Source organism: Marmota marmota, unplaced genomic scaffold (genome assembly GCF_001458135.2).
Source record: "Marmota marmota marmota unplaced genomic scaffold, marMar, whole genome shotgun sequence".
In the NCBI taxonomy this organism is placed as follows: Eukaryota; Metazoa; Chordata; class Mammalia; order Rodentia; family Sciuridae; genus Marmota; species Marmota marmota.
The window spans coordinates 6,711,548-6,738,020 of NW_026000079.1; the positions used below are offsets into that span (position 1 = coordinate 6,711,548).

The window sequence follows — 26,473 nt, forward strand, 5'->3', positions numbered from 1 at the left end:
TTCTCAAAGATAAAAAAAAGTTTTAGCCAGGCAGGTGGTATATGTCTGTAATCCCAGCTGCTTGGGAGGCTGAGACAGGAGGATTGCAAGTTCAAAGCCAGCCTCAGCAACAAGGAGGTGCTAAGCAACTCAGTGAGACCCTGTCTCTAAATAAAATACAAAATAGGGCTGGGGATGTGGCTCAGTAGTTGAGTGTTCCTGAGTTTAATCCCTGGTACAAAAAAAAAAAAAAAGGAAGAAGAAGAAAGAGAAAGAAAGAGGAAGGAAGGAAGGGAGGGAGGGAGGGAGGGGAAAGAAAAGAAAAAGAAAAATTAAATATTTTTGTCAAGAACAACACATTGAAGTTGGGCATGGTGTCACTCTTTTAATCACAGTTACTTCAGAGGCTGATGCAGGAGGATAGCAAGTATGAGGCCATCTTGGGCAACTTAGCCAGACCCTGTCTCAAGATAAAAAGTTTTAGCTGGGTACAGTGGTACATGCCTAATCCCATTGGCTCAGAAGATTGAGGCAGGAAGATCTCAAGTTCAAAGTCAGCTCCAGCAATTTAGTGAGGCCCTGAGCAACTAGCGAGACCCTGACTCGAATTAAAAATTAAAAACAATAGGGATATCAGGGGCGGAGGTTGTGGCTCAATGATAGAACACTCTCCTGGCACTCGTGAGGCAATGGGTTCAATCCTTAATACCACATAAAAAATACAATAAAGCTATTGTATACACCTACAATTAAAACAAAGATGTTAAAAAAAAAAAAAAGAAAGAAAGAAAACCAACAATGGGTATATTGCTCAGTGGTTAAGCACCCCTGGGTTTAACACCTGGTGCCAAATAAATAAATAAAGAGATAAAATTTTTAAAAGGGGGCTAGGGATGTAACTCAGTGGTAGAGCACCTCTGGGTTCAATTCCCAAAACTGCAAAAATTAATTAAGTAATTAATTAATCAATAAAAGGGCTAGGGATGTATTTTAGCAGTACAGCTTAGTACCAAAAAAAAAACCCAGAATAGAACAGAATACAACAATTGCAACACTAGGCACCACCTACTACCTAACAAGAGATCATTTTTAGGCCATTTCACTACTATTGATACAAAGTTTTCTCCTCACTGTGAAGGTATAGTTTCCCCTTTATAATTCATAAAGCGATCAATAACCTAAAATTGTCAATTCATAATTTATAATCTGTGGGGTAGTATTTTCATACTCTAAGAATATACTGTTCCTCAGGGATGGGGTTAGGGTTATCTTGTGATCTTCCTGCCCCAGCCTCCTAGTTGCTGGGATTACAGGTCTGTGCACTGGACCCAGCTTGTTTTTTCTTAATGAACATCACTATGACCTCAGGGATTCTTTTTTCCTCACTTACTATTGTCATCTTTCTTCCTTTTTTTTTTCCTTTTTCTTCTTTTTTGGTACTTGCCCAGGAGGGCTCTGCCACTGAGTCCTGTTTATTTATTTATTTTGAGGGGGCGGATACCAGGGATTGAACCCAGAGACACTGGACCACTGAACCCCATCCCCAGCCCTATTTTGTATTTCATGTACAGACAAGTGTCTCACAAGTTGCTTAGTGTCTTGCTTTTGTTGAGGCTGGCTTTGAACTCACAATCCTCCTGTCTCAGCCTCCTGAGCTGCTGGAATTACAGCTGTAAACCCCCACACCTGGCTTTATTTTGTATTTTGACACAAGGTCTCCCTAAATTTCTGAGGCTGGTTTTCTGAACTTGTGATCTTCTTGCCTCAACCTCTGGAGTCACTGTGATTATAGGCATGTGCCACCATGCCCAGCAGCACTGTTTTTTAAAGTCAGTTAAATTCCTTTTTTGTACCAGTTTTTACATCCTTTTAATATATGATCTTATTTGTTTATTTATTTATTTTAGAGAGAGAGAGAAAGAGAGAATTTTTTTTTAAATATTTATTTCTTAGTTTTTCGGCGGACACATCTTTGTTTGTATGTGGTACTGAGGATAGAACCTGGGCCGCACGCATGCCAGGCGAGTGCGCTACCGCTTGAGCCACATCCCCAGCCCTGATCTCATTTATTTTTGAGCACCCTCCTAGCTTTCTGGCCCAAGATGCTTCAAGGGCCTAGCATTTTCTTCACAGAAAGATTTTATAAGATTTTATTCACCATTGTAATTACTGACCTACTCAGATTTTTTAATTGTTCTTGGATCACTATTGGTTATTTTTTTATTGGCCAATGTCCATTCAACAGAGTCACCAAAATTCTAAATTCATTGGCATAAACTTGTTCATATCTTTTAAATTTCTACTTTACCTGTAGGTACATTTCTTTTTTCATTCCTAATATTCATTAATGTGTTCTCTTTTTTTGATTAATCTTAAAAAATTTATATTTTACTAGACTTTATTTTATTTTTTAAAACATTTATTTTTTAGTTACAGGGGGACACAATATCTTTATTTTACTTTTATGTGGTGCTGCGGATTGAACCCAGTGCCTCACGCATGCTAGGTGAGTGCTCTACTTCTGAGCCACAACCCCAGCGCTTTACTAGACTTTTAAAAGACTCATATTTCAACTTTGCTGACCTTTATTAAACCTCTTTTGTATTTATTAACTCATTGCTGTCATTTTTATATCTCTCTTCAATCTTGACCTTATTCTGTTGTTCTTTAACTTTTTACAAGGTATGCTTAGCTTATTAATTTTCAAGCTCTTGCATTTTAGGCTATAAATTCCCTTTATGTTTTACTAACCCACTCCAGACTTCTTCTTCACCTATCTATCTCTAGCTGCACTATCTCCCTGTCTACTTGACATTTCCACTTACACTAAAAGACAGCCCAAACTTAACATGTCAAAACAGCCAAATGCTGAAGCACATTCCTATAATCCCAGCGGCTCAGGAGACTAAGGCAGGAGAACTGTGAGTTCAAAGTCAGCTTCAGCAATTTAACAAGACCCTAAGCAACTCAGGGAGACCCTGTCTCTAAATAAAATACAAAAAAAAGGTGGGGGGGGGCTGGGGATGTAGCTTGGTGGTTAAGTGTCCCTAGGTTCAATTCCTGACACCAAAAAAAAAAAAAAAAAAAAAAATTAAAACAAAATTTTAAGATCCCCAAAATCTTATCCACCTAAAACTTTTTGTGTTGGGGTATACTCGGGCTTGAAAACATGGATGCTTTACCACTAAGTAACACCCCAACCCTCTTCATATCTTGCTTTGAGAAAGGGTCTCCCTAAATTGCTGGTATTATAGGAGTATACTATTCCTCCCAGTTTCCATCTAAAGTCTTTGCCACATAGTTAAAGGCAAATCCATCCTTCTATCACCAAGGCCACAACTTGGAATTATTAATTTTTTTTTAAGAGAGAGAGAGAGAGAAAGAATTTTTAATATTTATTTTTTAGTTTTCGCCGGACACAACATCTTTGTTTGTATGTGGTGCTGAGGATCGAACCCGGGCCGCAAGCATGCCAGGCAAGCACGCTACCGCTTGAGCCACATCCCCAGCCCTGGAATTGTTATTTTAAATTTTTTTTTTTTTGGTAGTTGTAGATGGACAGCATGCCTTCATTTTATTTGCTTATTTTTTGTATTTGATGCTGAGGTTTGAATCCAGTACCTCACACGTGCTAGGCAAGTGCTCTGCCACTGAGCCACAACCCTGGTCCCTGAAATTATCTTTGATTCCTTTTTCTCAAACTCTACTACATCAATCTGTCAATAATTTGTTCTACCTTCAAAATATATCCAGAAACTGTTTGTTTTGGTAGTGCATATTTTAATAGTAGAATGACAACTGAGATTAGCATGGCCCCTATAAAAGGATGACACACAAATTGGTGAAACATTCCATTAAAATATATACACACATACAAAGTAGCTACATATGTGGAGATATATACATATTATTGATATACAGAATATCTATATTATAGATATACATATAATGTCTAGAATATATACCTATTATCTCCAGAAATCATTTTCTTATCACCGCTATTTCTGCACTCCTGTTTGTGCATAAGCTACCTTTATCTGTTACCTGGACTATTATTCTTGCAATAGGTCTCTCTGCTTCTCTTTCCTCCTTATAGTTGACTGTTATATGGTAATGGGTGATCCTTTCAAAAATAAGCCAGAACATGTTATCCTCTGTTCAAAACCCTCCAATGGGGCTGGAGGTATACTTTAGTGGTAGATTACATACTCATTAATAAGCATGTGGGAGGCCGTATGTTCAATCCCTAGCACCACCTCCAAAAACAAACCACTAAAAAGCCCTCCAACAGTTAAAAAAAAAAACAAACATGTCCTACATTATCTCCCTTATCTCTCTGACCTCATCTAGTTTTCCCCTTACTACTTTTGTGCTATTCTGGAAAACTGCTCCTTGAACATACCAGAAACACTCATACTTATGATCTTGGTCTAACTCTCAACTCAATCCTTGGTCTAGAATCCTTTTCCTTCAGATATCCATCAGACTGACTCTTTCAGTATCTTCAGGGCTGTACTGAATTCTCACTCTCTTAATTAAGCCTATCTTAACTGCTTCCTTTTATATAGGTAAAGTATACCCTATCAGAAATGTTTGGGACCAGAAATGTTTCAGATTTCAGAGCATTTTGGATTTTGAATCAGATCAAGTATGCTAAACCTGCACTACAATCTGTCCTACATTCCCAGCATGAATTCCAATGTCCTTTACCCTGCTCTACTTTTAACCTTTTCCCTAAGACTTTACCACTGTCTATCATACTAATTTACTTTTCCATTTTGTCTATTATTTATTCCATTTTCCTATCAAATGTTATCCCCACAGGGTCAGAAAATTTAATATATTCATGGATGGATCCCATGTGGCACACTGTAGGCACTCAACAGAATAAGTCACATTCGCTGGGTGCAGGGGCACATGCCTGTAATCCCAGTGTCTCGGGAGGCTGATAGAAGGACTGAGGGTTCAAAGCCAGCCTCAGCAACAGCAAGGCACTAAACAACTCAGTGAGACCCTGTCTCCAAATAAAACACAAAATAGGGCCGGGGATGTGGCTCAATGGTCGAGTGGCCCTGAGTTCAATCCCTGGTAAGCGCCACCCCCCCCCCAAAAAAATAAGTCACATTCCTTTTAGCATGTAGTATTCTCATTACCATTTAGTAATATGTATGTTTAAATTTCTACTATGATTTCTTCTTTGAATCATGAGTTCTTTGGAAATTCATTATTTTAATTTTCAAAGTAGAATTTTTTAATTTTTCTTATTAGCATCTAAGTTCTACCTTCTAAGCACTAGAGTGAAACTGCACAGATCTGTATGATACAGAATATTTGAAGCTATGCAAATGTTACATTAGCATAGGAATATTGTACACATAATTAATTAAATATACTTTATTCAAGAATTTGTATTTCCTGGGCTGGGGATATAGAGCAGTGATAGATTTTTTCTTTGCCTAATATTTTTAAATTATGCTTACATTGAATTTCTTTTTTTTCTTTTTTTGCAGTGCTAGGAATTAAACCAAGGGCCTTATACATTCTAGATGCTAAGTAAAGGCACTACCACTGAGCTACATCCCCAGCAACTCCCCACTTTCCACCTTTTTCTGTGGTACCAGGAACTGAACCCAAGGCCCCAAGCATGCTACTAGGCAAGTGCTCTAGCACTGTACCACATTACCAGTCTAGCAGCTAACCTTGGAAGATTTATCACATAATAAAGACTTCTGCTAATTTTTTTAAATTTTTTTAATGGGGGGGACGGTCCTCACTATGTTGCCCAGACACACCTCAAACTCCTGGTTCAAGTTACCTTTAAACCTCAGCCTCCTGAGTAGTTAGGACCATAGGCATGCAATTATTACGTTATTTCTTTTTATTTTATTTGCAGTACTGAATATGGACCCCAGGGGCACTCTGTCACTGAACTACATTCCTAGTCCTTTTTATTTTTTATTTTGAGATAGGGTCTTCCTCAGCTACCTAACTGGCTTCAAACTTGTGATCCTCCTGCCTCAGCCTTCCATGTAGTTGGTATTACAGGTGTATGCCCAGTATGTAAATATCTTTCTTTCTTTCTTTTTGGTTCTGGGGAATTGAACCCAGGAGTGCTTTACCACTAAGCTATATCCGTAGTCTTTTATTTTTTACTCTGAGACAGGATCTTGCTAAATTGCTAAGGCTGGCCTCAAATATGTGCTCCACCTGCTTCAACTTCCCAAGTTACTGGTATTTAAGGTATGTGCCACAGGGCCCGGCTCAAATTATATTTTTCTTGACCTACAATATAGTAGGTAGTAGTAGACACAATATAGTTTATTCCGTTCTGACTTAAAAAAAAAAAAAAAAAAAACAACCTTCACCAATTAAACACTATTTTACACAGATAATAAACACTTAGGCTTATACTCTTAATTATCAATTATTTGCTTAGTATTGCTTTTTATTGCTTAGACCTTCTGGATTATTTTCCTTTAACTGAAGTATATATCCTTTTGAAAGCCATGGAGATCTGCTGGTTTCCAGCTTTTATCTTTCTGGAAATGTCTTCCTTTTGTCCTTGTTCCTAAGTAGCTTTGTGAAGCGCATGGTGGCACATCCCTGTAACCCCAGTGAATGGGAGGCTGAAGCAGGGTGATTGCAAGTTAAAGGCCAGCCTCAGCAATGTAGGGAGGCCCTAAGCAACTTAGTGAGACCCTGTTTCAAAAGTGAAAAAAAATAGGGGCTGGGGTTGTGGCTCAGTGGTAGCTCTACCAAGCGCTTGCCTAATATGTGTGAGGCACTGGGTTCGAGCCTCAGCACCACATAAAAATAAATAAAATAAAGGTATTGTGTCCATCTATTAAAAGACAAAAAAAGTTTAAAAAAATAAAATAAAAAAGGACTAGGGGTGTGGGTTAGTGGTTAAGCACCCCAGGTTCAATCCTTGGCATTACAATAAATAAATACATAGATAGATAGATAGATAGATAGATAGATAGATAGATAAGCAAGCAAGCAAGCAAGCAGGGGTGCTGGGATGTAGCTCAGTGGTAGAGCACTTGTCCAGCATGCACAAGGCCCTGGGTTCGTAATACATACATACATAATACAAATCCTACTCTATTTACTATTCAGTTCTTCAAATGCCCCTAACTCACTTCTCTCTATCCTTGTCATCTCTTTTACTAAAAAAGACTGAGATGGCTGGGGATATAGCTCAGTGGCAGACAGCTTGCCTAGCATCCCAATGCTCTGGGGTCAATCCCTAACACAGTACAAATAAAAATTAATAATAATAATTAATCATAAGGGCTGGGAATGTGGCTCAAGCGGTAGCATGCTCGCCTGGCATGCGTGCGGCCCGGGTTCGATTCTCAGCACCACATACAAACAAGATGTTGTATCCGCAGAAAACTAAAAAAATAATAATAATAATAATAAATATTAAAAATTCTAAATAATAATAATAAATATTAAAAATTCTAAAAAATAATAATAAATATTAAAAATTCTAATGATAATAATAATAATAATGGCTGTGACTAAAGAAAAAAACCCAAAAGATCTCTCCTTGGGGAAAGAAAGAATTTAGACCTTCATTCAGGCAATCTTTTCCAAATGAGCCAAGACAAAAATTAAAAGTCCAACATTTTTTGAACTGCAGAACAAAGACAGATGGGTTTGAAAGCACTATTCAGGAGGGTTAAATTTGGCAAAAAGATATGAAGTCCAACCCAACCATCTACATCACACCTGGCAACTACAAAGGTGCCTTAGGCAAAAAGAGCAAAGTCAAAGGACTCAGCAGAGTCAGTAGCAACCAATGATTTACATTATAATGACTGTGCATAGTCAACATACATTTATGTTTCTACAAATCTGTTTTTGATGTCCTAGGAAATTAGGATTTTTAAACCATGAAATATATTAAATATCTGTCCTCACTAATTTGAGTTCAGTTTTATGAAATCTAAAAGTTTTGAATAAAATCCATATCATACTAATACCATTATCACACAAGCACACATACACAAGCCCACACACGCAGACACACACACATACATACACACACACACCCCTTTGGTTCAGCATGTAACTATTTATTGTAGCTGTTGTTTTATATGTAGTTACTTTCTTTTAAATACACTTGCCCTTGCCCCTTATGTCTTAAAAATCATCTTTTATTCTTCCTCTATATCTTTACTATTATCATTTGGCTGTGTGTGTGTGTGTGTGTGTGTGTGTGTGTGTCTGTCTAGTGGTTGTCATTCCCTGATTCTGATCCTTGAACACCTTTGCTTACATTTGGGATGCCTTCTTTCACCTCTTTGAAAAACTGCTTCCTTCGTGAAGCCTTTCTCACTATACACAACTCTGCTCTGCCATGAGGGTTTTCTAGAAAATTTTACATAAACTTTCCCAAAGCAAGCTATATAAACCACTAATCACATGAGATACCAAAAACAACAAAGGGACTCCAAGGTCATGTAAGTTTGAAAAATGCTCAATATCCTATCCCCCTGGAAATTCAAGAAACATTTCATTAAAGATACTAAAGTCTCACAGCATGAAAACAGATTTAACTTTCATTTGGTAATTCCTAAACTTTAACAGTGAAATCCTAAACTAAACATCACCTGTTTTGGGGAAATGCTGTTTGTACAGAATACAAATCTTTACTGTTATTTTACTATATACTATTGTATATATTCTATGTACCTTCTCACATTCATCAGTTTATGTGTATGTGCTACATATGTCAATCCGAGGGAAAAAAAAATCCATGTTCACACTTTGATTTTATTTATTTATTTATTTATTTATTTATTTTGGTACTAGGGATTAAACCCAGGGATGCTTAACATCCAAACCACATCCCCAGCCCTCTTTCATATTTTGAGAGAGGGTCTCTGCAACTTGCTGAGGCTGACTTTGAGCTCATAATCCTCCTCCTGCCTCAGCCTCCTGAGCCACTGGGATCACAGGCGTGCGCCAGTGCACCTAGCACACTTTTGGATTACTGACCTTAAAATTTCACATAAGGTATGCAGGATTAATTGGAAAAATTTAAAGCTTAAGCAAACAGACCTTCAAGAAACATGGTGTGTATACCAAAAATGCATTTCAAATGACAGTGGTTTGCTACTTGTTGAGTTTTCTGAAATTCTGGTAGTTTACAAAGTACTTTATGTAAATTATTTTATTTAATCCCACCAAGGATCATATAAAATGAGTTATATTAGCTTTAAGAGGATAAGTTGCAACTATAATATCAATTTGAGTTCAAAGTTCATGTTCTTTACCAATTAACTACTATACAATGTTTCTTTATAATCACAACAAAATGTGCACAACCTTTCTAGAAAGAGTTCTGAAAGCAAGGTGTGAGGTTAGACTTAAGAAAATTTCATTAAGTTCTTCATCTTCTTCTTGGTACTGAGGATGTAATGGTAAACAAAACGAAGGCTCTGCTATCACATGTTTACATTCTATTTGGGGGTAAGGAAGTCCACATACCACATCTCAGTAAATAAGTATATTATATATATCATATTGCCCATGGAATACTATAAAATACCAAAACACACTAAAAGAAATGGGAAGCAGTCTAGCACAATGCTAAAGTGTTGACCTCTTTAGTCAAAACTGCTTAAATTTAAAACTGGCTCTACTGTTTTAAGTAGATTGAACCTAGGGGTGCTCCATCACCCGAGCTACAACCCCAACCCTTTTCATTTTTTATTTTGAGACAGGGTCTCACTAAGTTGCTGAGTCTGGCCTTGAACTTGTGATTCTCCTGTCTCATCCACCCTGAGTCACTGGAATTACAGGTGTGCCCACCATACCTGGCTTCTACTGTTTACTATGTGCCATGAAGAAGTTATTTTACTTCACAAAGCCTTTGATGACTTCATTTATACTGTTTATTATTTTGCTTATCATCAATAGAGTTAAGTTTACATACATATCACCAGTAGACTTACTCAGCAAATAATACCTCATGAATTGTCATATTAAATGAATGTGAGCTATTTTATTCCTAAATTATTAATATTTTGTGAAGTTAACTACACTAATGACTAGAAATATTATAAAGAATATTATTAAATAGAACAAAGTACCTGGAAGCAACTTGGGCTTTGAATCCACTGTATTGCTTTTCTCCCACTTATTTTTAAGCTTTATATTTAGCCACCTTGAAACCAGGTATGGTTTTCTTTTCCTATGCTATCAAAGTTCTGGCATTTCCCCCACAATAATCGTTAACTTCCCAGAGAATCAATTTATAAAAATTTAAAGTGAGCATAATTTATTTCTCACAGAGCTGATGTCAGGATTTTAAGTAACATATGTATGATATCTAGTAAATTATGTTCAGTAACAATACTGGCATTCCAACAAAAAGTGATACCTCTTATAAACTGTTAAAGAAGATAAAAAGTTATACTATGGTACTTCCTAGAACCAATAATTTTTGTTCAGTTTATACCTTAGTCACTAAGGTATTACGTATGCTCCTTATAATTCTCTCTTTTAGCACTCGGTACAGTTTTACAGAGTAAGCAATAAGTATTTCCAAATCCATTTTTAAAATTTTATAAATCTGAACATAGTAATATACTATAAAAGAACTTTCAATTATTCAATTAATACTTTTACCTCCTGGATACAGAGATCGCCATCTTAAAGAATATGTTACACTTGGGGCTGGGGTTGTGGCTCAGTGGTACAGCGCTCGCCTAGCACATGTGAGTCACTGAGTTCAAACCTCAGCAGCACATAAAAATAAAATAAAGATATTATGCCCACCTATAACTAAACAATAAATATTAAAAAAAAAAAAAAGAATGTGTTACACTTCATTTTGAAAACTAGCATGAGGCATCTGGGGTGTGGCTCAGCGGTAGAGTGATTGCCTCCTGTGTGTGATGCACTGGGTTTGATCCTCAGCTCCACATAAAAATAAATAAACAAAATAAAGATACTGGGGCTAGGGTTGTGGCTCAGAGGTAGAGCACTTGCCTAGCCTGTGTGAGGCACTGGGTTTGATCCTCAGCACCACTATAAAAATAAATAAAGGTACTGTGTACACCTACAACTAAAAAAAAAAAAAAAAAAAGTTAAAAAAATAATTAAAAAAAAATAAAGATACTGAGTTCACGTATAATTAAAAAATATTTAGAAAAAAAACTAGCATGATGTTAGTTCAGTGGTAAAGCACTTGCCTTGCATGTACAAGGCCCTAAGTTCAATCACCAGCCTCTCAAAAAATAAATAAATAAAACAAAAATAATATAAAGTGGGTTGGGGATGTGACTCAAGTGGTAGCGCACTGGCCTGGCATGCGCGAGGCACTGGGTTCAATCCTTAGCACCACATAAAAATAAATAAAGATATTGTATCCACCTAAAACAAAAAAATAAATATTTAAAAAAATAATAAGTTGAGTTATAGTTCCTAATATTTTTTCCCTTTCACAGCACAACTTTTGCTAAACAGTAATAAATAAATATTACATATTAGTAAAATTATATGAATATGTATAACAAATCCCATCAATATGCAACAACAATGAATGTGTAAAAACAAATCCCATAACAATAATATACCCCCCCCCCAAAAAAAGTGGGGTGGGGGGAGAAATACTTCATGTCTCTGCTAGTGAGAACCAAAAGAACTAGAAAATAAAAATAAATGAAATTAAATCACTAAAGTGAAGTGGAAGGAAGAAGAGAGATTAGGGAGAGAAGTCACAAACTACAAGCATAATTTGAACCCAACTCTTTAATATAGTTCATTTCTTTCATCAATAAGCCTATGTATGGGGCTGGGGTTGTGGCTCAGTGGTAGAGCTCTTGCCTACCATGTAGGAGGCACTGGGTTTGATCCTCAGCACCACATTAAAAAAAAAATTTTTTTAAAAAGGTATTGTGTTCACCTACAACTGAAAAATAAATGTTAAAAAAGAAGAAGAAGAAGAAGAAGAAGAAGAAGAAGTCTATGTTTCAACTTTTCTCTAAAAAGAAAAGAGTGGGCTGGGGCTGGGGCTCAGCAGTAATGCACTTGTGTGGCATGTATGAGGCACTGGGTTCAATTTTCAGCATCACATATAAATAAATAAATTAAATAAAGGTCTATCAACAGCTAAGAAACATTTTTAAAAAATAAATAAATAAAATAAAAAGAAGAGAGTAAGAATGAGGTATTTTAAAAAAATATTTAGGGCTGGGGATGTGGCTCAAGTGGTAACGCACTCGCCTGGCATGAGCAGGGCGCTGGGTTCAATCCTCAGCACCACATAAAATAAAGATGTGTCCACCGAAAACTGAAAAATAAATATTAAAAATTCTCTCTCTCTTCTCTCTCTCGTTTTTTTTTTTTTTTAATCTTTCAATATTCATTTATTTTAGTTCTCGGCGGACACAACATAACATCTTTGTTTGTATGTGGTGTTGAGGATCGAACCCGGGCCGCACGCATGCCAGGCGAGCGTGCTACCGCTTGAGCCACATCCCCAGCCCTCTTCTCTCTTTAAAAAAAAATATTTATTTTTTAGTTGTAGTTGAACACAATACCTTTGTTTTATTCATTTATTTTAATGTGGTGCTGAGGATGCAACCCAGAGGATTGCATGTACAAGGTGAGGGCCCTACTGCTGAGCCACAACAATGGCCCAAGAATGAGGTTTATAAACTATCTTATCTTGGCTAGAAAAACTTTAATGCTGCTGAGTGTGGTGACACAAGCCTGTAACACTAGCGGCTAAGGAGACTGAGGCAGGAGGATCAAAAATTTTAAAAGAGCCTCAGCAACTTAGTGAGACCCTGTCTCAAAAAATAAAAAGGGCTAGGGATATAGCTCAGTGGCCGAGCATCCCTGGGAATCAATCCCCAGTACAGAGCCAGCCTCAACAATAGCAAGGCACTAAGCAACTCATTGAGAACTTGTCTCTAAATAAAATACAAAATAGGGTTGGGGATTTGGATCAGTGGCCGAATGCCCTTGAATTCAATCCCTGGTACTACCCGTCCAAAAGAAACAAAGAAAAACTTTAATGCTTCAAAGCACAAATGGATTTGTTGCCTTTTCCCAAAATAAGTAACTAGCTAGGTTCTATCACTTTGCACAAGATGTACATTTCTCCAGTGTTTATAATTCAAATCTGTGGGGATGCTGGAATCCCAAAGTATTACAAAACACCAACTACTTTTTGTTTCCATGACAGATGAGAAAGTCAAGATGATTTGTTATAATGATGTTAAATTCTTGGGGAATTTTTACTATGGTCTTTGAGCTCCTGCTGCAGATTAAACTAAACTCTATGTACCCTTAGTTTTCAGAAAATTGAAATTTTAAAACCACTAATCCAAATCTCTCTACTTGGAGGAACTGCTGTAAAACAATAAATGCATGGGAAAGTGAAGTTAAAAAAAAAAAAAAAAGGAGAAGAAGGGGCTGCAGTGGTAGCTCTGTGGTAGAGTGTCTGCCTGGCATGTGTGAGGCCCTGGGTTCCATCCTCAGCACCACATAAAATAAAGGTATTTAAAAAAAAAAAAAGGGCTGGGGATGTGGCTCAAGTGGTAGTGCGCTCGCCTGGCATGTGTGCAGCCCAAGTTCGATCCTCAGCACCACATACAAACAAAGATGTTGTGTCCGCCGAAAACTAAAAAATAAATATTAAAATTCTCTCTCTCTCTTTAAAAAAAAAAAAAAAAGCCTAAGCTGGGCATGATGATACATGCCTGTAAATCCAGCGACTCAGGAGGCTGAAGCAGGAGGATCAAAAATTTAAAAAGAGCCTCAGCAACTTAGTGAGACCCTGTCTCAAAAACTAAAAAGGGCTAGGGATATAGCTCAGTGGCTGAGCACCCCTGGGATCAATCCCCAGTTCAAAAAAAATAAGAATCAATACTGATTGATCAAAAAGAGAAGGGCGGGGTTGTGGCTCAGTGGTAGAACCTAGCATGTGTGAGGCACTGAGTTCAATCCTCAGCACCACATATAAATCAATGAATAAAATAAAGATCCATCAACATCTTAAAAAAAAAAAAAGTCTAAGAGAGCGGGGCTGGGTTGTGGCTCAGTGATAGAGCTCTTGCCTCACACACGTGAGGCACTGGGTTCAACCCTCAGCATCACACTAAAAAAAAAAAAAAAGTTATTGTGTTCCTCTACAACTAAAAAATATTTTTAAAAAGTCTAAGAGAAAAGAATTTTGGATACAGCTATTATATATAGCTTACAAAAGGAAGGCCGCCAAATTACTAAGAATAAATCAGTGGGCCTCCACTCCCTAAGAAACCACACACGTCCATAGACTCATCCCTTTTCAGCAGACAAAACAGATATTAAAGTGATTCTGAGGTGGCGTGTTTGAACAAATTTTCATATTAGTATTTTTTCCACTGCAATTGTAATTTTTCTCTGAAAATATTTCCATACCATGTTGAAGTCTATCAATACTGTTTCACACTTCAAGTTGTAGGAATGTTTGCTTTTAATTTTTATTAGTGCATTTAAATTATATAGAGTAAGAGATTTCATGGTGGCATAATTGTATATGCATATAACATACTTTGATCATACCCTTCATTATCCCTTTTCCCGTCCCCCACAACCCCTTCCTGTCTCTCTCCCTGCTACTTTCATGTTTTCTTTTTTCCCCTGTCTAAATTTCAGAAGGAAAGCATGTGGTACTTGTATAGGAATGTTCATCTATTCCACAATTTAACAGTTAGCTTACTATGGGATCTGGTACAATAAATGTATACTTTACACATTACATTGTATTAAACCCAGCTAGGGCCAAGGATATTTCACCCTTTTCCATGTGAAACAAAGCATCTAAATGAAGAACATAGGACTATTTTTTATAAAGTCTCATAATACAGCTATAAAGGCTTGTTTAATGTATATTGACTTTAGAAATAAGGTAGTTCCATGTTTTAAAAAATTGCCAGGAAAACACAGAAAAATATTATCTACACTTCTATGAACCTAGCGTAATAAAATAAAGAAAAGATGATCAAGGCATTCAAAGGGGAGACAGAGACAAATAATGCAATATTAACCTTTCATTTTTATTTATTTTTTTTTTTGATACTGCATATTGAACTCAGGGGTACTCTACCAGTGAATGACATCCCTAGACTATAAAATTCATTTAAATTATACAGTTGAGGTCAGGTACAGTGGTGCATGCCTGTAATCCCAGCAGCAGTGAGGCTGAGACAGGAGGATCATAGGTTCAAAGCCAGCCTCAGCAATGATGAGGCGCTAAGCAACTCAATGAGACCCCATCTCTAAATACAAAAGAGGGCTGAGGTTGTGGCTCAGTGAGTGCCCCTGAGTTCAATGCCTAGTAATTCCACCCCCCAAAAAAATAAATAAATTGCACAGTTTAGTTGTTTTAGCCTAATTATGTAACAGTGGGCTGGGGTTGTGGCTCAGCAGTAGAGCGCTCACCTAGCATGTGTGAGGCCCTAGGTTCGATCCTCAGCACCTCATGAAAATCAATAAATAAAAATAAAGGTATTTTTACAACTACAACTAAAAAATAAATATTTTTTTAAAATATGCAACAGTTACCCCAAGGTGTCTATTCGGGCCATACATTGTTTTAGGGCCAGAAAGCTGGAAGAGATCAACTAGAGAATCAATGTAAATTAAGAAGTAAGTCTAATAAGAGAGAGCATTAAATATGATAGAGCAGAGGTTCATAGAGAAGGCTCTCAGGCATTCTGGCATCTTAGATGCCTCTACACACTTGATCTAGTGTATTCTTGGTTTAGATTTTTTCTGAGGCTCCAAGTAAACCTTATCTCAATTCCCCCAAAGAAATGATCTATTTTAATCTTTTTCTTATTTCTACTCTTGGTTTAGCCTCACTAGATCCATGCAGCAGTACCTTTGCTGTAACCTCCAATGATAAAGTTAATATTACAAGACACAACAGTGCACACTTATAATTCAAACTACTTAAGAGGCTAAAGCAGGAGGATCACAACCAATCTGGACAACTAAGTGAGACCCTGTCTTTTCATTAAGTGCTAGAATGCTTGCCTAGCATATATAAGGACCTGGATTTAATATTCACTATATAAAAAAAGTTATATTTATAAATTATATCTCAGTAAAGGTATATTTAAAAATAGACACCTAAAACAACATCAATATAATCACAAGTTTGAGGCCAGCCTGGGCAATTTAGCAAGACACTGCCTCAAAATAAACATAAAAAGGGCTGGGGATATAGCTCAGTGGTAGAGTACCCCTGGGTTAATGCCTAGTACCACCATAAACAAACAAAACAGCTAGCATGAACAACACCCTGGGTTCAATCCCTGGCAGCACCTCCAATCATAAATCAATCATATCCCTCCTCTACTCATAGTTCAGTAACTCATTCAAATAAAAGCCGAAGGGCTAGGTTTGTGGCTTAGTGTTATGTGTGAGGCACTAGGTTCGATCCTCAGCACCACAGAAAAATAATATGTTCCTTTAGCTCACCAGACATACATTAACCTCAGGATCTTTATACTTTTCTGTTCTTTTGGCTTAAATATTCTTGCATGCCTTCCTATCTATATTGCTTACTAACTTACCTATTTACTCACATTTCACCTTGTCAGTAAGGCCTTTCCTTCTAGTCTAGTTTAAAACTGCAAATCTCATAATCTTCTTTCCTACTTTATATTTCTTTATAGTACTTATCACCTTCTGATACATTTATTATCACTTATTTACTATCTTTGATGCCTATCTCCTCTTACTAAAGTATAAACTCTTGTTATGATAAAGATTTTTGTTCGCCCTCTGGTATCCCCAGTGCCGAGACAGTGCCTGGCACAGCTGCTCAATAAATATTTGTTGAGGGTTAACAAGTTCAGGAGTACAGTGGGAGAGGAGGAATAACTTTTTGTTTTAAATACCAGGGATCAAACCCAGGGGCAATTAACCACTGAGCCATAGTGGTCTTCCTAAGTTGCTCAGGGCCTCGCCAATTTTCTGAGGATGATTTTGAATTTATGATCCTCCTCCCTCAGCTTCCAGAGCTGCTGGGATTATAGGCATGCACCACAGTGCCTAGCAGGAAGAATAACTTTTAAGGTTCTATAACATAGTAAGGAGACTATGTTTGAAAACAATCGCTTGTATATTGCAAAATACCTAGTAGAAAGAATTTTATGTTCCCAACATACAGAAATGAATTATGTCTGAGGTGACAAATAAGCCACTTACCTTGATGTGAACATTATACATTATAAATGTGTTAAAATGTCACACTATACCCCCAAAATATGTATAGTTACTATGTGCCAATTAAAAATAAAAATATATTTGCTGAAACTATAGCTCAGTGGTAGAGCTCTTACCAAGCATGAGTGAGACTCTGGGTTCAATTCTCAGCACTGCAAAATAATAAATCTTTAGGGGGATGGGATTGTGGCTTAGTGGTAGAGCACTTAACCTGGCAAGTGTGAGGCGCTGGGTCTGATCCCATCTCAAAATAAAAGATAAAAAGGGTCGGGGGTTGTAGCTCAGCAGCGCAATGCTCGTCTCAATGTGCGAGACCCTGGTTCGATCCTCAGCACCACATAAAAATAAATAAGAGAAATAAAGGTATTGTGCCCAACTACAACTAAAAAATAAACATTAAAAAAAAGGCTGGGGGCGTGGCTCAGTGATCGAGTGCCCCTAAATTCAATCCCCCGTATCTACTCCCCCCAAAAGTAATATTTAAAAAAATAAAGCTAGGCAAAATGGTGCACAGCTGTTAAGTCCAGTGATGCAGGAGGCTAAGACAAGAGGATCACAAGTTCAAGGCTGGCCTCAACAGCTTAGTGAGACTTTGTCTCAAAATGAAAAGGGCTAGGGGGCTGGAGTTGTAGCTCAGCAGTAGAGCTCTCGCCTCATATGTGTGAGGCACTGGGTTCAATTCCTAGCACCACATATAAATAAGCAAATAAAATAAAGGTCCATCAACAACCTAAAAAAAATTTTAAAAAAATGAAAAGGGCTAGGGCTGGGGCTGTGACTCAGAGGAAAGGGCACTCGCCTAGCTTGTGTGAGGCACTGCATCACATAAAAATAAAATATGTATCCACCTACAACTACAAAATGAATGTTTAAAAAAAAAATAAAATAAAAAGGGCTGCAGAGTGCCCATGGATTCAACCACCAGTATCTCTCTCTCCCTCTCTCTCTCTCTCTCTCTCACACACACACACACACACACACACATACAAAAGAAAGGAAAAAAAAAAAGGGCAGTATTATACTTATCTCATAATTATGTATGACTACTGTGGAATAAAATATTTTTAAATGTTTTAAATATTAAAAATAAATACTGTTGAAAGAACTGAAAGTAAACTAGCGATTTATAAGCAAAATCCATCTTAGAACTCTTAAGTCAGAATTTGTATTTAGTCCACCTGTGTTATTCATTGGTATACATATATAATTATAACATTGTTACACTCTACAAGACTAGCCCACCTATCTGCAACACAGGATAAGATTACAAAGAATGTAAACAACAAAAAAGGACAGGCTACATTTCAGAGGCCAAACTCCAGAAAATGGTCCCAGGCCCTCAGATTAGTGGAATATCATATATAAAAGAGCAGGCTGGTGGTGTACCCTAGTGGTAGAGTACTTGCCTACCATTCCCAGGACCCCTGGGTTCAATCCCCAGTATCCACCACTAAATAATAATAATAATATATACATATATACAAACAGCAGACTGAACTCTTCACTGATGAGTATACGTTCAAATGTTTTGCCATAAAAAACCTCTTAATTGGGCTGGGGATGTGGCTCAAGCGGTAGTACGCTCGCCTGGCATGCTTGCAGCCTGGATTCAATCCTCAGCACCATATACAAATAAAGATGTTGTGTCCGCCGAAAACTAAAAAAAATATTAAAAAATTCTCTCTCTCTCTCTCTTAAAAAAAAAAAAAAAAAGAATGCCTGGGTTTATCTTGGCTTCACTATTAATTAGCTCTGAAACCAGAGGCAAGTTACTTAACCTCTCAGTGCCTCTATTTTGTCATCTGTAAAATGGGGATTATAATACCTACTTTAAAAATTGTGAGGACAATGTTTTTAAAATTTAATTCTGAAAGAATTAGTATGTGTAAAATGCTTAGGAACATTTGGCACATAGTAAGCACTTAACAAACATTAGCTATAAAATTATTACCAGCTTCATGATCCACTTAAAGTTCATGAGACTCAAACTAACAGAACATTACCATGGATAAAAAATGTAACTGAGAGCTGGGGGTGGTGGCACGGGCATGTAATCCCAGAGGCTTAGGAGGCTGTGACAGGAGGATCTCCAGTTCAAAGTCAGCCTCAGCAATGGCAAGGTGCTAAGCACTCAATGAGACCCTGTCTCTAATAAAACACAAAATAGGGTTGGGGATGTGGCTCAGTGGTTGAGTGCCCCCAAATTCAATCCTTGGCACCAAAAAAAAAAAAAAGTAACTGCACTTTGTAGATCTCTGCAACAAATAAATCCTCTATGACTATTTTTCTACTCTATGTTTGTCTCTTGTGAAAAACATAAAAGACTGTACTTCAACTTGCTTCAAAGTAATGAAGAGGAGGGGGTAAAAGATATCCATGAAAATTAAAAATTAAAAAAAAACACAAAAACCTGACCATAGAGTTGATAAGTACTGAAGTGGGGTGATGAAAAAAAAGGAAGTGTCATTACCTCTTTATTTTTGTATATAAAATTTATATCAAAAATAGCTTAAAGGCTGGGTTGTGGCTCAGTGGTAGAGCCCTCACCTAGCACATGGGAGGCCCTGGGTTAGATCCTCAGCACCACATAAAAATAAATAAATACAATCAATGTATTGTGTCCAACTATAACTAAAAGATAAATATTTTAAAAGAAAAATACCTTAAGGGAAATCAACAGATTTTGTGTTCTACAACTAAGTAGCAATCACATTTCTACTATTTCCTGAAAAAAATCATTAAACTCACACAGCTCTCCAAAACAGAACAAGTATTCAATAATTAGAAATAAGACAAAATACAGCAAATCATAAAGATACTTATTTTTAATTGAGAGTATTTTAATTGTTAAAAGATTTGGAGAAATAAACATTGTAGATGGAAACACATTGTTGAGAAAAAGGAAAAAATAAAAGGTGAAACAGGCGCTAAAAAGGATCAACTGCTGAATAAAATCCTGGGTTCTAGGATACACTCCAGAGTCCATAAATTACCAAAGGATTTATCAAACTGCAAAACCCAAACCAAGATCATTTGCTACTATATAAAACTATATTAATAAAATAGATTCCCTCTGCTGAAAAAGAAAGAAGACAAAATAGAGGTATCATAAACATAGTATTTTACATTTTTTTCTACTAGTTCTTCAGAGAACTTGCAACATTCACTATCACTTCAGGGAGTCTAGTCCAATATATCTTCTACCAACCAAGAATGTAAATTCTACCACTGTACCCAAAACAAGGTTCTGCCATAATTTATTTTGAATATTCAGGATTTTAAGACTATTTTTATCTGAATGATCATAGTAAATAATTTCAATTTTTTATGTCCTAGGTTGCAGGCTAAAATACATGCATTATCTTCTTATACCTAGATAACAATCCTATGAAAGATCATTATTATCTCTACTTATTGATGAGAAATTAAGGATCACAGTTTAAGTACCTCACATAGTATGTCACCCAAGATGAAGTGATTGAGTTAAGATCTGAACCTAGGTCTAATTCCAAAGTCTACGTTTTTCTACTTTTCCATACTGATTATCATTATACATTAAAAATGGGAAGAAGTCAGGAATGACGGCACACACCTGTAAACCCCAGTGACTCAGAAGGCTAAAGCAATAGGATGGTAAATTCAAGGCCAGCACTGGCAATATTAGAGAGGCCCCAAGCAACTAGAAAGACCCTGTCTCAAATTAGAAAAAAGGGCTGTTGATACAGTTCAGTGGTTAAGTACCCCTGGGTTCAATCCCCAGTACCAAAAATAAAATGAAAGAAAAGAAACAAGTGAATAAAAATGGGAAAGAAGAATGAAGTATAGAAATGATAATCAGGTCAAATTGCACATCACATCCATGTAAGAGCCACATCCTGAACCTGCACATATTTTTAAATAAAAAATAGGGCTAGGGATGTGGCGCAGTGGTAGAATGCCCGAGTTCAATCCCCAATACCAAAAAAAAAAAAAGCAATTCTGTTCCTCAAGTATCTGATTATTTCACACCATTGTTGATAAATATTTAATGATTGCTTTACTAAATGCCACATTCTGTTCTAGTTGCTTGGAGATACAGCAATAAACAAAACACAGGTTGTCATCTGACAAAGGAAAATAGACAATAAACATTTAATAAGTGATTTCATATACTGAAAATAAGATGACATAATAGCAACTGAAGGTGAACAAGACCTTTCTGAGGAGGTAATATCTGAGGTTAGATCTAAATGAAGAGAAGGTAGGATCAGAAAAGAACTAAGAAGCAAGCAGAGCAGTTAAGTGTAGGGTCTTATGCTGTAGACCACAGTAAAAGAAGTTTAGAACGTAACTCTGCTGCAATGGGGTATCAAGGGAGGGTTTTAAAGCAGAGAAAAGATTTAAAAATAAGCATCTGCTTATACTACTGAAAGATAACTTTTTGAAATGAGATAATGAGGGCTAGGGATATAGTGAAGTGGTAGAGTGCTTGCCTAACATGCAAAAGTTAAACCCTTGGTTTAATCTCCAGTACCAAAAAAAAGAAAGAAAGAAAAAGAGACAATAAACACTACAGCCAAGCAAAATTTTAAAATGTCTGAAGAAAACTGGTTAATCGGTGTGTATCTTCAGAGAGCACACTTGCTTTCAGTAAATTATTTCCTTTATAATTTATTTTTCTTTTTGGTGAATAAAAGTCTCTTATGACACATTATTAAATGAATGATAAAATGGAAAGAACTCAGAGGACTGGGGATATAGCTCAATAGTAGAGCACTTGAACAGCATGCTGGAGGCCCTAGGTTACATCTCCAGCACCACAAAAATTAAGTAAATAAAATAATATCTCTGGAAGCCAGGTGCGGTGGCGCATGCCTGTAATCCCAGCGGCTTGGGAGGCTGAGAGACAGGAGGATTGCGAATTCAAAGCCAGCCTCAGCAAAGGCACGGTAGGGAGGTGCTAAGCAATTTAGTGAGACCCTGTCTCTAAATAAAATACAAAATAGGGCTGAAGATGTGGTACCTGTCCCCCCCCACACACACACAAAAAATCTCTGGAATAGCATTTACTTAAATTACATAGAGATCTGAATTACTAAATCGTGGATGTCAGGAGAGAAAAAAAAAAAGCAAAAGTGGCATCAGGAAAATGGACAGAAAGATTAGAAATTTGAAATACCGGGCTGGGGATATGGCTCAAGTGGTAGCCTGCTCGCCTGGCATGCGTATGGCCCGGGTTCGATCCTCAGCACCACATACAATCAAAGATGTTGTGTCCGCCAATAACTAAAAAATAAATATTAAAATTCTCTCTCTCTTTAAAAAAAAAAAAAAAGAAAGAAATCTGAAATACCTACTTCACAATTTTGTCTAAAGTAGACTTAGCAACCAAATTCAAACTAATGTAAGTCTAACTGTAAAGAAATATAAAATTAAGAGGCCAGGGACATGGCTCAGTGGCAGAGCACTTGCCTAGCTTGGTGAGGCACTGGGTTCGATTCCCAGCATCACATAAAAACAAATAAAGGTACTGGGTCCAAGTACAACTAAAAAAAAGAAAGAAAGAAAAAGATTTAAAAAAAAAGAAATATAAAATTAAATGAAAATGTGGTCCAATACACAAACTATTTTCATTGTTCCCTTCAGCACTCATTTGAATAGGTCTCTCAAAAGTCTTTATTTAAGGGTTGGGGATATAGCTCAGTTGGTACAGTGCTTGCCTCTTATGCATAAGGCCCCAGCACCAAAAAAAAAAAGGCTTTATTTATAACCAAGTTGTAAGTACAAAATGACTATGAAATTACCCCTACCCATTTTAGAAAGTTAAATTCCATTCCTCTAGGAAAATCATACCAGGTTTTATAAAGTCAAAAGCTTTTATAGTTAAAGAACTACACAAACTATACAGAACAAACTTCAGCTGAATTATTTCCTTCTTAGAGCAATCATTTTTTCACTTTTAAGATATCAACAGAGGAAATAAGCTCAGACATAGTACATGGTATCAACAATAGCACAGGCAGAAAAATTCTGGCTCCAGTGTATCACATTATTACTGACTGGGAAAAAACATCTGGTAATTGTCATTTATGACCCCACAAGGTAAGGACAGGGACCACCTTAATCTTGCAAAGGATGTAATCATAAGAATTAAAGCAGTAGAACCCAACAGCAGGAAATATAAAATGCTTGCATAATTTAGTAAAAACCTTGTAAGACAGAGTGGAGAACTGGTTCTCGTGCTCACATTAGCACTGTTTGCTCCCTGTGGTGTACCAAGTACATTAAACATTATTTTACAAAGTTAATGGTGGAGCCAGTTCCCAACTACAACATTTTACTGAGTAACCATTAGCAACCTGACATTTCTGAGCGTTAATGTTCTCTTTTTGTAAACCATAGTTGAAAAATCTAGTTCTCAGCTGAGCCCAGTGGCATGGTCCTATAATCACAGCTACTAGAGAGGCTGAGGCAGGAGGATGGCAAGCTCCAGGCCAGCCTGGACAACTTGGCAAGAACCTGGATTAAAATAAAAAATAAAGAGGGCTGGGAAAGAAGCTCAAAGATAGAGCACCCCTGTGTTCAATCTCATTACTCAAACAAACAAACACCACTTCTCAGTACATTATAAAGTATATTATATGGAATAATGAAATGTCTGGCCCATACTAGACACATGATAAGTCTTTGATAATGATTGCTAGCATATTTGATAATCTAGGTTCTAATTTTACATTCCAGCAAGAAGGTATGATCTGCTATTAGCAAAGAGATTAACTAATCCTGTCTTTCTCTACTAACTAAATTTTTAGTATTATTATTCAAAAAACCATAAGAAATATTTCCAAATCCAAGTTCCAACACAAATGGTTTGAAGCTTTGGACCTACAATTTTGCAAGCTTTATCCAAGGTAAAGACAAATCAAAACACTTCAGGGGCAATGGCAGAAGTAGGATAAGAAGTAAGAATAACTGAATGACCAGTCTCACTGGTAACATGCTATAGAGAGAAAGCAAACTAAAATTCAAATAGATGTATGTGAAGTTTGGGTTAACCCTCTATTCTCAGCAGGAAGCAAGTGAGTTCTCCACATTTTCTCCTAAGAATTTGAAATCTTTTGGAAAAGTCCATGCTGAATGGACCTCTTTTCTGTAGTACAGCACCAAAGTGGGGGGAAACACACACATACCAAGGCAAAACAGCAATAACTAAGGGGAAAAAAAGTATCATATGCTTTAAAAAGCACGTTTCCCGTTTTGATTACCTATGAAAACAAATTCAATTCTGTAAAAAAAAAAAAAAAAAAAAATCTATACTTCAGGTATCCAAAAAGTAGCCAAATATGCCTTCCACGATAAGGTCTTAATGATGACACTAACTATCCCAATTGTTTCTAGTCCGTATCAAGAAGTATTTATTTTATTGCAGCAAACACAGGTAAAAGGAGAGCAGGTGGTCGGTCGCCCCAGACCCACGCAGAGCTCATGCTGTTTCCCGTAACACCTATCCAGGTAAGTCCTCCTTCAGTACACATCACAAGTTTTAGGGACATCCAGATAAGGCCATCCTTACTACATATCACAAGTTTCAGCTCAGCAGAAAACACCAAACGGTCTAGCACCGTCTGGCTAAGTGAGTGGACTTCCCCTGCTGAAACATCCCTGGTCTACACCAGGAGAACCGGAGACGACTCACAGCAAGGCCTACAGGAAATAAACGGACGCGACAATCTCGGTGGGGCTCAGGGGAACCCACAGCCCACTCGCAAGCTCCGTCTGAGCTGAAAGGGGAACATCTGTAAGGCTCTGGGCCCAACGGCCCAAGGTCACACCACGTCAGAGGCAAGAAAATATCCAAGAAATGGACCTCCTGCGGTTCGGGGCAGCCCGGCCCGGGCTGGGGAGGTCGGTCCCAGCTTCCCGGAGAACCAGCCCGAGCGAACGCCGCGGCTCCGCGGGGAAGCCCCGAGCGTTGCGGGCCGTACTTCCTTCCACCTCCCAGCCTCCCGTCCCGGGCGCCCCAACAACTCACATCTCCGGAGCCACTTCATCCAATGGTAGACGATAGTGCTGTGGTGTTTCTTGTTCTCTATACACCAAGACGACAAGCCTTGAATGGATTCCATGGTGTTGGTTACCGACTGGAATTTTCGATCCAACGAGGACTCCAGAGCCCCTGCCGAAGAGGCTGACGAGGAGGAGGCCTTACTGCTGCCTCCGCCGCCGCCGGCCGCCATCTTCCCGGTTTGCACAAGCGCTGCTACTCCTCTGGCGGCGGCGGCGGCGGCGGCGGCGGGAGCTGGCAAAACAATCACTGCGAGTGCGTGGAAGCCGTAGACGGGGAGGGAGGCCAGAAGGTGGGGGAGCGCACGCGCTAGGCTCTCCTGGAGGGACGGAGGGGAGGGCTCGCTGCCCGGCACGCTGGCGGCTCCTACGCGCTGCAAGGTGGGGCTGCGGGCTCGAAGGTTTATCGATATTTGTTCAGGGGTCGTGTTTAAACCAGTCAGTAGTCAGGAGAGAAATACGACGAAAACAGAAGCCTTTCAAAACGCCTGGCGCCGAAACTAATGGTTTTTTACTCTTCGGCTCTCAACGCTAAGGCCCTTACTCACCCCTATCACCACACTCCTGTGAGCCAGGGCTGGCGTTAATATCTTAAATTTAATATTCCCCGACTGTCCCTTCAGTTGCAGAAATCTTTCTCTCTCCTTAGATTCTCTTGCACAGAAAAGGCCCAAGGCTACCTAGTCAGGATTTTTTTTTGCAACGCAATAGCAGCCCAGGGACAGCAACAGCATCGCGCACGCGCGGCCTGGCCCCGCCCCCCCCCGCTTCCTCCTCAACCTTGAAAGCCAAGGGAGGCGTGATGGCGGGGCAATCTGACCAATCAAGGGAAGAGTTTGAGAAGCGCGCGCAGGAGTCCGCAAACCCTTAGGGCCAAGGAAGCGCTTCGATTATTTGTGCGCCTGCGCAGCAGATCTGCGCGCAGCGGACTGAAAGTAAAAACCCAGAGGGAAGGATGAAGGAGCTGATCAACCTAAGGAGAGGTTAGAGGGCGGGGCCCAACACTCCGCTCCGCCTTTCGCTTCCTCGCGGGATCGCTCTCTTGTCGCTGTTTCGCTCACACAACAGGGACAGGAAATTCCCACTGCTCCGAGTTCACTGTTACTTCTTGGCGTCTCCAGCTGCTGCCATCGCTAACGGGGCACCGACGCGTGACAAAATGGCTGGCAGCCATCTTGCAGCGCCGCAGAAGATGCGCATGTGCCAG

General features: G+C 38.2%; 1 protein-coding gene and 1 non-coding gene across 5 annotated transcripts in view; one reads left to right on the plus strand and one right to left on the minus strand.

Annotated features, from left to right (window-relative positions):
• The window catches only part of Rprd2 (regulation of nuclear pre-mRNA domain containing 2), a 94,375-nt gene extending 67,902 nt beyond the window's left edge, over window positions 1-26,473 (minus strand). Inside the window, exon 1 of one of the 4 annotated variants that reach the window (XM_015503012.2) lies at window positions 25,235-26,473. In XM_015503012.2, the coding sequence (XP_015358498.1) occupies window positions 25,235-25,439 (205 nt within the window). In that variant the 5' untranslated portion in view covers window positions 25,440-26,473. The remainder of the gene's footprint in view (window positions 1-25,234) is intronic. The other 3 variants (XM_015503011.2, XM_015503013.2, XM_048814915.1) reach the window with 3 other exon arrangements.
• LOC125620302 lies at window positions 3,738-3,840 on the plus strand. Its single transcript, XR_007351915.1, has one exon. It is a non-coding gene; the product is annotated as a U6 spliceosomal RNA (small nuclear RNA).